A 13,144-nucleotide genomic window follows, 5' to 3' on the forward strand; every position below is an offset into this window, starting at 1 on the left:
TCTTGTGTACGTGCTTTTGCTTTCTGTAGAAATTATTTTAACTTTAGTGTTGGAATCATTTATATATCTATATAAATATACTATTATATGTTTCAGGACTAGGCTGGTCAAAGTTAGCGAATGAATTAGTTGAAGTCTTAGTTTAGAAATTCGGATGTTTACCCAAAACGTCAATACTACTTTTCATAATATTATAATCATGATTTGTAATATAAAGCCGTACTTTTAGGTTTTTTTTTATTCTCCCCTAAGTTGTATATGAACTGGGCCACAAATGAGTCAAATAAGAAGGAAGTCCATTGAAGCTTAGTTAACACTCTCAAGTGAAGATAAAATTGATTGTATATGCAACACTTCTATTCCATAACAAATTTGATGTCTCGCAAGATAAGGATGATGACTAGCTCTCCACAGCTGTTATAGTAACTCACACTATTCTAGATTGTTCATTCTGCCTCTATATAAGACATTGTATTCCAAGAGTGTAAGACAACCTAAGTTTATAATAAAAGAACAAAGTTTTCTCAAGATCTTGTTTTATCTTCATGGTATCAGAGTATTGTAAACCTTCACAGGTCCGTCAATGGCTACTACATACCCTTTTCCGGACAACATTCATGTCACAAGTACCGTCACCATCAAGCTCAACAATACAAACTATCTTCTCTCGATTCACATGGTTCTATCCTATGAAAGCAAAATCTGAGTTTCTTGCAATCTTCAAAGTTTTTCAAACAATGGTTGAGAATCAATTCAAGACTAAGATCAAGGTTTTTCAGAGTGATGGAGGTGGTGAATTTACAAGCAATCTTCTCAAACAACATCTGTCAGAACATGGAGTCATTCACAGGATCTCATGTCCTTACACTCCTCAGCAAAATGGGATTGCTGAAAGGAAACATCGACATCTAGTGGAGCTTGGTTTATCGATGATGTTTCACAGTCATACTCCTCTCCACCACTAGGTTGAAGCATTCTTCACAGCAAGCTTCATCTCCAATCTGCTTCCATCTGCAACTTTAAAAAATTGTAGTCTCTACGAGTTACTGTTTAATCAAAAGCCAAATTACAACATGTTTAGGGTGTTTGGCTCTGCTTGTTATCCATGTCTCAGACCAATGGCCAGTCACAAGTTTGATCCAAGGTCTCTACAATGTGTGTTTCTGGGGTATCATACACAATACAAAGGATATAGGTGTTTATACCCTCCAACGGGTAAAGTCTACATATCAAGATATGTAGTATTTCATGAAAGTTGCTTCCCTTTTACCAACCAGTACAAGTCCCTAATTCCAGCATATCAAACTCCTCTGCTACAAGCTTGACAAGCGGGTTCAGTAACTCCAAATCCAAGTTCCACTGCAGAACCGTCAACACCTCCTCCGGTTTATCCTTCTCATGTGTCAAGTCAGACAATTGTTCAACAAGTGCATGATCAGGCCACAAATCAGTCAGTCGAACATGACAATAATCACATTCTCAGTGAGAATGACAGTTCTGCAAATGATGAAACAGATAACTCTGATTCAGAAGCCGAACAACAAGAAGAGAAACAAGAACAACAAGAGCACCAAGCTAACGACAACAACACGCATTCCATGACTACTCGAGCAAAAGCAGGAATACATAAACCTAACACTAGGTATGTTCTCCTCACATCAAGATTTGCTCCTGTAGAACCAAAGAATATTGCAGAAGCTCTACAACATCCTGGTTGGAACGATGCAGCTCACGGTGAGATTAATATCATTCACATGTTACACACTTGGGATTTGGTTGAGCCTACAGAAGAGATGAAGGGATGCAAGTGGGTTTTTAAAACCAAACTCAAACCGGATGGGTCTGTTGATAAACTTAAAGCTCGCCTTGTTGCCAAGGGCTTTGATCAAGAAGAAGGGTTAGATTATCTCGAAACGTTCAGCCCTGTTGTTGGAACTACAACTATATGCATGGTTCTTGATGTTAAAAAAGCTAAAGACTTGGTTATAAAGCAACTTGATGTCTCAAATGCTTTTCTGCATGGAGAATTGCAAGAACCGGTCTTCATGCTGCAGCCTCCTGGCTTTGTTGACACACAAAGACCGTCTCATGTCTGTTGTCTTACCAAAGCACTCTATGGACTTAAACAAGCTCCGAGAGCCTGGTTTGACACTTTCAGCAAATACTTAATCGAGTTTGGGTTCACATGCAACAAATCTGATCCCTCATTATTCACTTATCATAAAAATGGTAAATCATTGGTGTTGCTAATGTATGTGGATGACAAGCTTCTTACAGGGAATGATCAAAACCTTTTACAAGATTTGCTCATCTCTCTGAACAAACGATTCTCAATGAAGGATCTGCGAGCTCCAAACTATTTTCTTGGGATTGAAATTCAGAAGTGCTCTTCAGGTTTTTTTCTTCACCAGACAGCATATGCATCCGACATTCTTCATCAAGCTGCAATGTCCAACTGCAATCCTATGCCTACTCCACTTCCACAAAATTTGGACAAGCTGAACCTTGAACTCTTCTCTGAACCAACATATTTCAGAAGCCTTGCTGGAAAGCTCCAATATCTTACAATCACCAGGCCTGACATCCAATTTGCAGTCAATTTCATATGCCAACTGATGCACGAGCCAACGATTTCTAATTTTGGTCTTCTCAAGCGCATCCTCAGATATATCAAGGGAACTCTAAACATGGGCTTATATCTAAAAAGAAGCTCAAACTTGTCACTCTCGGCTTTTTGTGATAGTGATCATGCCGGTTGCAAGAAGACAAGACGGTCCACAACAGGATTCTGTATACTTCTTGGTCCTAATCTGATTATTTGGTCAGCAAGAAGACAAGAAACAGTCTCAAACTCGTCAACAGATGCAGAATACAGAGCTCTAACGGCTACTGCTCATGAGATCACCTGGCTTTTATTTCTCCTTCGTGACTTGAAAGTCTCACAACAGTTTCCTACTCTGCTCCAATGCGACAACCTCTCTGCAGTGTACTTAAGTGCGAATCCAGCTCTACACAAACGGTCTAAACACTTCGACACTGACTTTCATTATATCAGGGAGCAAGTGGCGTTGGGACACATCGAGACACAACATGTACCGACTCAACTTCAACTGGCCGATATTTTCACAAAGTCCTTACCAAAGAAGGAGTTTGAGGATCTCAGAACCAAACTTGGTGTGGTTGCCTCACCCACCCCAAGTTTGAGAGGGAATATAAGTGATGTATGTGAACTGGACCACAAATCAGTCCAACAAGAAGGAAGCCCATTGAAACCTAGTCAACACTCTGAAGTGAAGACAAAGTTGATTGTACCTGCAACACCTCTACTCCATAACAAATTTGATGTCTTGCAAGATAAGGATGATGACTAGCTCTCCACAGCTATCATAGTGACTCACACTATTCTAGATTGTTCTTTCTGCCTCTATATAAGACATTGTATTCCAAGAGTGTAAGACAACCTAAGTTTATAATAAAAGAACAAAGTTTTTTCAACATCTTGTTTTATCTTCACGTATGATGAAATTTATATGTTTAGTTGTAATTGTTTATTCCTCTCATAACATTCTTTTGGCAACACAGAATTTTTTTTTTTCGACATTTATTTCATGATGAGAATTGATATATCAAATTGAAACTTCCAACCACGGTTAATTTGGTATATATGGGCTACAATAGTCTTCAGATGATAGTGAATATTTTCGGCTAGTTCCAGAATTTATACGAAAGAAACATCAAGAAAAACAAAAAAATGGCTCACAAATACCTTAGGAGAAATAAAAAGTAAAAGAGTATACGTTCAACCTTAATTAATTCCAACTACATATATAGTGATAGTCTCCTCGTCGTTCAATCCGATCGAGTCCCTCCTTTGGGCTCATAACTTTTATGTCAAAAATAAATTTACTCATACGATGTTTATGAATGAGGCTAAGTGAATCTACTCATTCATATAGTCATATGTTGCTAAATGAATATTCTGATTCGTATTATCGTATATGATGTTGTTTCAACAGAAAGCAGCAGAAACATTCATTCATTGGACCACCTCAAATGTTGTTGACCAATCAAAACATCTATACAGTTCAACAAGTTTTTTTTAATTTAATTCGAGCTTTTAGTTTGTGGGGTTTAAACTGATATTTTAATGATCAGGTTTAATAAAAATACTATATGTATGGGGATTCGTATTATATGTGTATTCATTTGATGCGTTACGAATAAAGATGTTTTCTTAGGACTAAGAATGTTAGTTGAAGTGATCTTACCAACAGCTGCAACCATGTTTCAAATCGGTTCAATACTTCTTTTTCTTTCTTATAACTCTCTTAACTAAAAAAACTAGAATTCCTTAATATCAATTCTTTTATGATTAATCTATCTTCTTCTCTTTTATGATCAAATTTATTGTCCAACAAAATAAAAAAAAAGAATAATTTGTACAAGAGTTTAAATTTTAATTAAAGTGGAAAGAGAAAATAGATAGTGATTGCTTTTATGATTAATCTTTCCAGGAGACAACATGTCACCATCTGTGTACATATGTTGTTTAAAGATGGTATAGTAAAATCAAATTATTACAAAAGGTAATCACATCTTTGTCCTTTTGTACAGGGTATATCCATAATTTTATGACATTGTATTAGGTATACTAAGTTACTAAACCAATATAATTCCTTCTTTTTGCTCCTAACTGAAGACACATTTTCATTCAATGCATTCTTCAATCTAGGAAAAACTATGAAAAAAGCATTAATAGCAACCGATTTGATCCGGTCTTCTAAACGAACTTTATGCAACAGCCCTAGCGCTTTGACAGGTGAACAAGGGCTTCAGGAGCCGTGATATAGGATTCACCTTCCGCAATGTCTTCAACAGGTGAACCACCTTTATAAACCACCTAAAAGTTGACCATGCATCAAATGCGCTCGTACAGAAATACATGTATCCCCACCTACGTGAAGCACACTATTTGATTGAAGATACATTCACCAAAGGTCAAAGATACTTAACCAAAATAGTTACATCACGTCGGATATGCCAAAATCACGTTATAGTCGGTATTCTAACGATTGTAAGCCCCGACCAACATTGTAAAAAAAAATGGTACCAAAACATGGATCAAGTAGTTCTCTATATATATAGTTCTCACGTATTGGTGACTTATTGACTTGAAAATAATTTAACAAATAGATAAATTTTAGTCTCCGTTTTAATGTTGGCTACTCTACAAAAAGGAAATGATGCGATGGAATTCATATATGACTCCGCCTAAGCTAAACATGAACATGGTAAGTGATCATCATGACCATGCTTCTATATATTTCAACTACAACCACTTCTAGTAGGAAAAAAGAATGAAGGAACTAGATATTGTGCATCAAATGGAGTCGAGCTAGGCTTATCTTCAACGGTTGAAACGTCTACCATACCCGTCAAAAACAGTATTGGCGACATTTTTTTGTGATAGTAACTGTATATATAGTTTGTTACAAGATTTATTGAAAAGCGTACTTTATATGTGATGTCTCGCACTCGACTTTAATTCGTTATTTTTAATAGGTCGATTCAAATTTATGATAGATATTGAATATATCGAAGAAAATGCAAATCAAGGGATTTTGGTTGTATCATGTATGAGAGAGATTGAATTTCTACAAAAGCATTCATTAAATCCTTGTGTAAAGTGGTTTCAGTATTTCGCCAGCGAAGGAGTTGCCATACAGTGTCATATGTAATGTCTTAGTCACCATAGATTCTAAAACTAAAACATATGTCAAAAAAAAAAAAATATATATATATATATAGGGGTTAAATATAAAAGCATTGCGTTGTTACCATTCTCATTAAAATTTGGGATAAAAATCACTAAAATCATGATTTTCTACTTAAATTCAGAGATCAAACAAAAATTATGTTTATATGGGAATGAAGATTTCGATACAAAATATGAACATTTAATATAATGAATTAATTTGCTTTAAGAACTTGTATCCGGTGCCGTTTGGTTTTATAACCCTTGAAAAACTAGTGTAGTTTAATAACAACTAAGTTTCTTAGAAAAACAAATTGGACTTGACTAACAAATGGAAAGAACAACAACAAACCAATAATAACTAAAACATCGTTGAAATTGCCTCTGCCAAAATTATAATCAATAAATTCGATTATTCTAAAAAGAAAGTAGGTTTACAAAAATTGAATAATGGAAAAACTAATTTGTTAGTATCTCTATGAATGAGAACAAAGTTAGCCTTCAAAATACTTTCAAATCCCAATAAAAAGGACTTCATCACCATGTATGAGAGTGTCAACGACAAGTCTACACAAAGGCTAAGAGGTCAACAAGACCACACAACACTTCTTACTATTAGTTTGCAAAGGCTGTTCGTTGGACATTTCCTTCTCTCTCCTCTTCTTCTTCTCCGCTCTATAAACTCTCATCTCTCACATCTTTATCTCCTGACATTCTTCAAACCCAAAAATTTCATCACATTATATTTTTCTCTCCATTTTTTTTTCTTCTTAACCTCAATTATTAATGGATAACACTACTGACCGCCGTCGTCGTCGTAAGCAACACAAAATCGCCCTCCATGATTCTGAAGGTCCCTTCCTATTCTCTATATACTTTCTACATCCAATTTTACTCTGTTTTCATATCTCTTCATGTGTAGAAGAAAGCAAGAGAGCTGGATGTTTCTATAACTTTAGTCTTATCCATTATCAAAAACAAAACAAAAATGCTTTTTTCCACCTTGAAATTTACTAGTTCCAAGGATCCGAATAAATATTTATTTGAGAGTATACTTGTATAGAAAACGAGGGGTACGTTCACTTCTAAATTAGCAACACCTCGTGCTAACATAAAAAAAAAACTTATCAAGATAAGTTTCTAGTATTAACATAATTATTTAGTATTTAAGAGAATATATTTGTCTCTTCTCAGTTATATTGTATATTTATTATAAGTTTTGAGTTTAATTGGTTGAATCTACAACTATGTGCAGAAGTAAGCAGTATCGAATGGGAGTTTATCAATATGACTGCACAAGAAGAAGATCTCATCTTCCGAATGTACAGACTTGTCGGTGATAGGTAACAATTTCTTCTTATTATTATTCTTTACTTCTTCTGTCTATAATCTCGGCCTAAATTCAAAATTATATTTTTAGACATTTCTAAACAATATAATTAATAGTATGCAAGTATTAACAATTTTGGATACGTTTGTTTAGGCATGTACTTTACATATATGTACAGTGTACCATGTTGTAGAAGGGAGCACATGGCTTCCACTAATTTTTTGTCTAAAAAAGAAAGCACATTTAATTTAAGCTATCACGTTCATTAAGTAACAGATGTACACACACACATATGTAGAGACTAGAGATAGACGTAAGTACCTAATTTACTTTTCTTATCTGTAAGTACTTATGTATAAATGCTTGGCTGGCTCAAATATGGAAATTTGAACTGACAAACCATACAATATATTGGAAAGAAAATATAAATGCTAATGTTTTTTGGATAAAAATATAATTTTATTTTTTTGTGAATTAGGTGGGATTTAATAGCAGGAAGAATTCCAGGAAGACAGCCAGAGGAGATAGAGAGATATTGGATAATGAGAAACAGTGAAGGCTTTGCTGAGAAACGACGTCAACTTCACTCATCTTCTTCCCACAAACATACCAAACCTCACCGTCCTCGTTTTTCTATTTATCCTTCTAATTAGAGAATTTTAATTTTCTTTTGTTTTTATTAAGCCCCACCACCACCCAAGGAGAAAATGAAACTTAAAAAAAATAATAGATGTATAGTAGTGGTTCTTGTTAGTTTGAAGGATTTAGCATCTATTGTTTTCTTTTTGGTTGTGTTTTTTCTATAAAAAAAATTATTATGTAGGTTTCAATTGGTACTCAGCTTTAATCCGTGAGGTTAAGTTTCTATACTATAGGTTTCAATTGGTACTCAGCTTTAATACGTCCGGTTCAATTTTTTTGCTCGTCTATAACTCATATTATCCACACTACTAAGTTTTCAACATGATACTACTATATATTTGCATTATTCAATCATGTAATTAAACCATTTAGAAAATAAAATCATGTAGTTATAGACTTTCAGAGAACTTATCTATCGGTAGCCACAACATATCTGAAAAACGGTTGAATAATAGTTTAATTAGTGACAAACATTGTTTTAACAGTGAAGAATTCACAAATATTAGTTGTAGACTTATAGTTGAGTGATACACTCTGACGAAACTTTTTTGTTTTCTTACCAAACTAATGAAATAATATATCTATACCAAAAATAAAATTACTCCAATTTCCTCTTAAAACATAGCTTAAAATACAAACACGTAATGTAAACTGTGTACCACCAACACAAAATCATAAAACGTCCGTCTCATTTGGTAACGGACTAACACGTTACGGACGTTTTGCTTGTCAAACTGATTTGTCATGGACACAACAGGCCAAACGGATAGAATTTTGGGCTAATATGCTTTTCATGATTACGTAACCAAACGATTCAGTTCGGCCGAAAAGCTACATATGTCGTTTCACATAAACTACAAAAGTCACAATGCCAGTTAGATATAGAGCAATTTGTAGGCCCAATAGTATCCAATTTGGTTGAGCCATTATTTAACAAGGTACGAGTGCAACCAAGTAATTCAATGGTCCAAAAGATATGCTCAAGTCCACTTTTCACAGCCCACTTGTAAGTTCACCATTAGTGTACTCTGCGCTATGCTCTCGGACTCGAACTTTATCGATCGGGTATCTTTTTTCTTTTTCTTTTTTCTCTTCGTTTTTATCAACTCTTTATCTCTTCATACCCAAAAAAAGGACACAGTTCTAGAGAAAAAAAAAAAGGAGAAACTATCGATCTCTAGTTCAAAATTTTATTTCGTTGACACCATTGGCATATCAATCAAGTCTTCATCTTCAGCAAACTTCTACGTAAACATTTACATAATTCTTTCAATAAGATTCTACTGATAAGAATGTGAAACGAGACATTTGAATTATTTCTTACACAAATACGTATAAAAATGTGCAGATATTGATATTTTAATTTGGAGACGATAGCGGAAAAAAAATCAAAACAACTTCTTACGATCAAGAGGAGTATACTTTTTGGATAGATCAAATTAACATCGTTACTTCCCTATAAAACCGATTCTTTCAATCCATCTTTAACATCCCTCTTTAAGTCTTTATATCCCTCCGAAATTTAAGATGCAAGATTAGTTTTTATTCATACACTGTTGTTCATTCATATGCAATTACAGCTACAATGCCCGATGTAATAATAAAAACAAAGTTACATAAGAGGAGTACGTCTACTCTAATTTCGTAGTTTAAGAAAAAAAATTACACGTTTTGCCAAAAAAAAAGTTTGCCAAAAAAAAAAAAAGAAAAAAAATTACACGTGACAAAGCTGTTATATAAGAAAGCTGATAAATTTTAAAAACTCACTTATACCTATATTAGTTATAATTAAGTAATATTCGTTGAAATTTAAAATAACATTTTGATTTAAAAGGAACTCCGAACCATATATCTGTAGAAAATGTTTGAAGATAATTTAAATTAAGGATAATAAGGAGACAAAGTGAATACGTACTGGTCTCTCGTTAGGGGATCTATACGAAAGATGGATTAAATCTTCTTTATTGGCAGAATGTTTGCTGAATTTGTTGAGCCAGTTCTTCTGCACTTAGTTGGCACTCAATTCCAATCTATCAAAACAAAACAAAATAAATAAATAAATACTAACTCTGTTTCATAATAAATGTCATTGTGACACTTTTCATACAAATTAAGAAAATATATTTTATATCGTTTAAATTTAAATTAACTCTTAATATTCTTCAATAGACATGAGGTTTAAATTAGAATTTTATGCTAATTTTTATAGTGAAAACCTAACGTAATATTTATTTTAAAACAAAGAAAATGACACTAGAATGACACTATTTGTGTGAAGCAGAAAGAGTAGATAATTTCGTCTTTTAACTAAAGAAAAAAATATATTTTAAGCAACTTAATTACTAAAAACACTTGCACGGAGACCTATGTTTTATATATGATAGCATAAATCTAGACTAAAATTTCGACCTACAGCCATTGTATAAATGTGTGTACTTATCGGAAATATAACTAAGTCTTGACACGAAGAAACTAAGGCAGCTTGATTTATTTGAATAAAATCAAATATGTAGAATAATTTATTTAGAAATTAAGATTTTGGGTGCTCTTCAATATATAGAATTGTATACGACATAACAAGACACGTGTTATTTCACGCATTGTTCTTTTTTGAGAAAGTCAAATGTGTATATAATAAAAGTTTTAGTGAAAGTATACAAAACAAAGAATAGTTAAGTTTTGTATGTTTGTGAGAAATCTGACATACCCTACGTTTGTGTGCATATATATATACAATGTAGATAAGAATTTTATGTATCATATATTGAATTTCTTATAAATCAAAGGTGTGTATGAATTTAAGTGAATCTCAATGAATTATTACTTATTACACTACCCTACCATTTCTTCCCCCACCATATATCCTATGTACGAAATATAAATGTACTGAAATACACTCATGAAAAATGACAAAAGCAAATCAGTGAAAATTAATTAAGATGATTATTCGTACGTACCTTGATGGTGAAAGAATTGAGCATGGTTTCGTCGACGGTGTTAATATTAACTTGAAGAATCTCAAGAGCCAGATCTTCAAGAGCAGCAATTATCTTCATAACTTGTCCTGGGATCTTATGTGACACCGTTTTGAGTAGCACGTTAGCTCCTGAGAACTTCACTTCCACGTCAGCCAATGCCGATTTTGAGTTAGCAACAAGCTCATTAATCACACTACTCTCATGGTTACTACTGACTGAAGGAGACGAAGAAGATGAAGCAGGAGAGTATGGAGGTGGGTCTCCTAAGCTGCTGCAACTAGCCAGTGAGCTATAAGAACGAAGTGGAGGCTGTGGGATGAGTGGTAGTTGCGGCGGAATGGCTCGGTATGGGCTTGTGGGCTGAGGGGTTCGAGGGCTTATGGGAGGGAGAAGGAGATGGTGAGGTATCTGGTAGTGGTTGATACGCGGACTAAGAGGCGGTTTACGCGGGCTTAGAACAGGCGGTGAAGGACGAGGGCTCGGGACAAGTCTTGGGCTTAGGACTTCGGCGTAGGTCTTACGTTGTTTCTTGGCTTCTAAGGATTGAAGAACTTGTTGTAACTCGCTTATGTACTCCACAACTCCTCCTATGATGGATGCTTGGTCCCCCTTTTATTATTAGGTTGGTTTATGAGGAAAGAAAGAAAATATAAGTCAATATAAACAATCTATATATCACACATTGTGACATGAAAGAAAAAAAAAAGAAATAGAGATGATTAGTGGGACCAAATGTCAATTTTAATTGTCATTATTCTTACAAAAACATAGATATGATATTTTTGATGTATGATAGATAGGTACACCAAAAAGATTAGTTGAACGTATAATATTAATTAGTCGGGCGCTACGACAACTCACATACTGACTAAGATAATTTATGGAGAATATACCCGTTTGACGTAGAAACAAGGCATAAGAGAACGTAAGACGGTTAAGTGCTCGTTCATTTGCTTTCTCCGGTTACGTTCCACGGTTACATGAGACATCTTTTGTTGCCCATCTTGCTTATTATCTTCTTCTCCTTCTCCTTCTTCGTCCTCATCTTTCCCGGTTTCTAGTCTTTGCTTCTTCCTCTTAGGAGATGAGTTTTCATAATCTTGATCCTTAACTAACTCCTTGGAACTTGCGGTTCCATCTTTAGGTGTAGATGCAGCTGTCGGAGATACCTCTCCGGCGCCTTCAAGACTCTCTAAGATGGCAAAAAGATCATCTCCGGCTAGTGAAGTGTCGACGAATTCACACTCTTCAAGAAAATCCGGTATTATCTCCTGCATCGTGACTAGAAATATATTTTTCTCTCTCTCTCTCTTCCTCGTTCGTTGATTTGAAAACCAAAAAAAAAAGCAAAAAAAAGAAGAAGAAAGATTTAAAAGAAAGAGACGCCAAAAGACATATCAAGTTGAGAAAGAGAGATAAAGAGAGTGAATGCCAAAAGGAGTAAATATGAGGGACTCGCATTCATCGAGGACTAAACTATCGCTATCAAATTTCAATTTTTATTATTATATTTTTGATAGGGCTATTTATTATGCGGTTTGTGCCGTTGGATGAAATTTGGGGAGAATCTAGGTTTTTCGTGTCTCTTTAACGTTTTAGATATAAATATGCATATGTATATGTATGGTACGTCTTATTGTATACTACTTTACAAGAGAGATAAAGGTTGCATATTGCAAAGGGAAAGATACATAAATTCCTTAGGAACAGATTTTTATGGATTTCTTTTTTTTTTTTGGGGGGAGGGGGTAAAATTTTAAAAATTCACAAGCTCGGTATAATTGTTTGTTGTACACACATGTAATGAACATAAACGCGGACATGTACGTTCTTACCTCTTTCTTTGTATTTAATTTACGTATATATTTGGGTTGCGAATGGTCCGACCAATCCCGGTTTTCGAGTTAATATAAGGAAGAAACAAAAAAGTATTTGAAATTAGTGAATTCACATTTATTTTAGCGCCTCACTCGTGAGACAATCAATTGAATGAGATGTTGTACATATTCACATTATAAATATTATAAAGAAAATCAACCAATACATATTTAGACACTTTTTTTATGATTGATGCATCAATTTCAAACATGTTATCTGACGACAATTGAATCAAAAAAATGATTTTCACTTTAGAGCCTATATTTTGCCCTTTTCTAATTTCAAAATTTAATCTAAACTTTGAAATTGGTTCTACAATTTTGTTTTTACAGTTTTTATTCAAAACCTATCGGTTATACAAAATGTTAGTTCGGTTCAAAAGGATCCCTAACATGTTCAACTTATTTGAAAACCAGCGAAGACTAGAATCTGAATTAACAGCAATAGTAATATATAATAATTATATATTAATAAGATGAAATACAATCTATATATACACCTCTTTTGTAAGTTCATCTATAAATTGATAGAAGGATAAAACCCTTTAACCCCCCCCCCCCC

General features: G+C 34.1%; 2 protein-coding genes across 2 annotated transcripts; one reads left to right on the forward strand and one right to left on the reverse strand.

The window, feature by feature from the left end:
• Positions 6,324-7,954, forward strand: LOC104725837 (transcription factor TRY). The gene is made up of 3 exons (XM_010444576.2): positions 6,324-6,608; positions 7,011-7,098; positions 7,564-7,954. The coding sequence occupies exons 1-3, from the start codon at positions 6,542-6,544 to the stop codon at positions 7,736-7,738; spliced, it is 330 nt and encodes a 109-aa protein (XP_010442878.1). The 5' UTR covers positions 6,324-6,541; the 3' UTR covers positions 7,739-7,954.
• LOC104725838 (transcription factor SPEECHLESS) lies at positions 9,312-12,031 on the reverse strand. The gene is made up of 3 exons (XM_010444577.2): positions 11,599-12,031; positions 10,685-11,314; positions 9,312-9,757 (listed from the first exon to the last, which is right to left on the reverse strand). Exons 1-3 carry the CDS (start codon positions 11,980-11,982, stop codon positions 9,689-9,691), a joined length of 1,083 nt encoding a protein of 360 aa, XP_010442879.1. The 5' UTR covers positions 11,983-12,031; the 3' UTR covers positions 9,312-9,688.

This window comes from Camelina sativa, chromosome 11 (genome assembly GCF_000633955.1).
Source record: "Camelina sativa cultivar DH55 chromosome 11, Cs, whole genome shotgun sequence".
In the NCBI taxonomy this organism is placed as follows: Eukaryota; Viridiplantae; Streptophyta; class Magnoliopsida; order Brassicales; family Brassicaceae; genus Camelina; species Camelina sativa.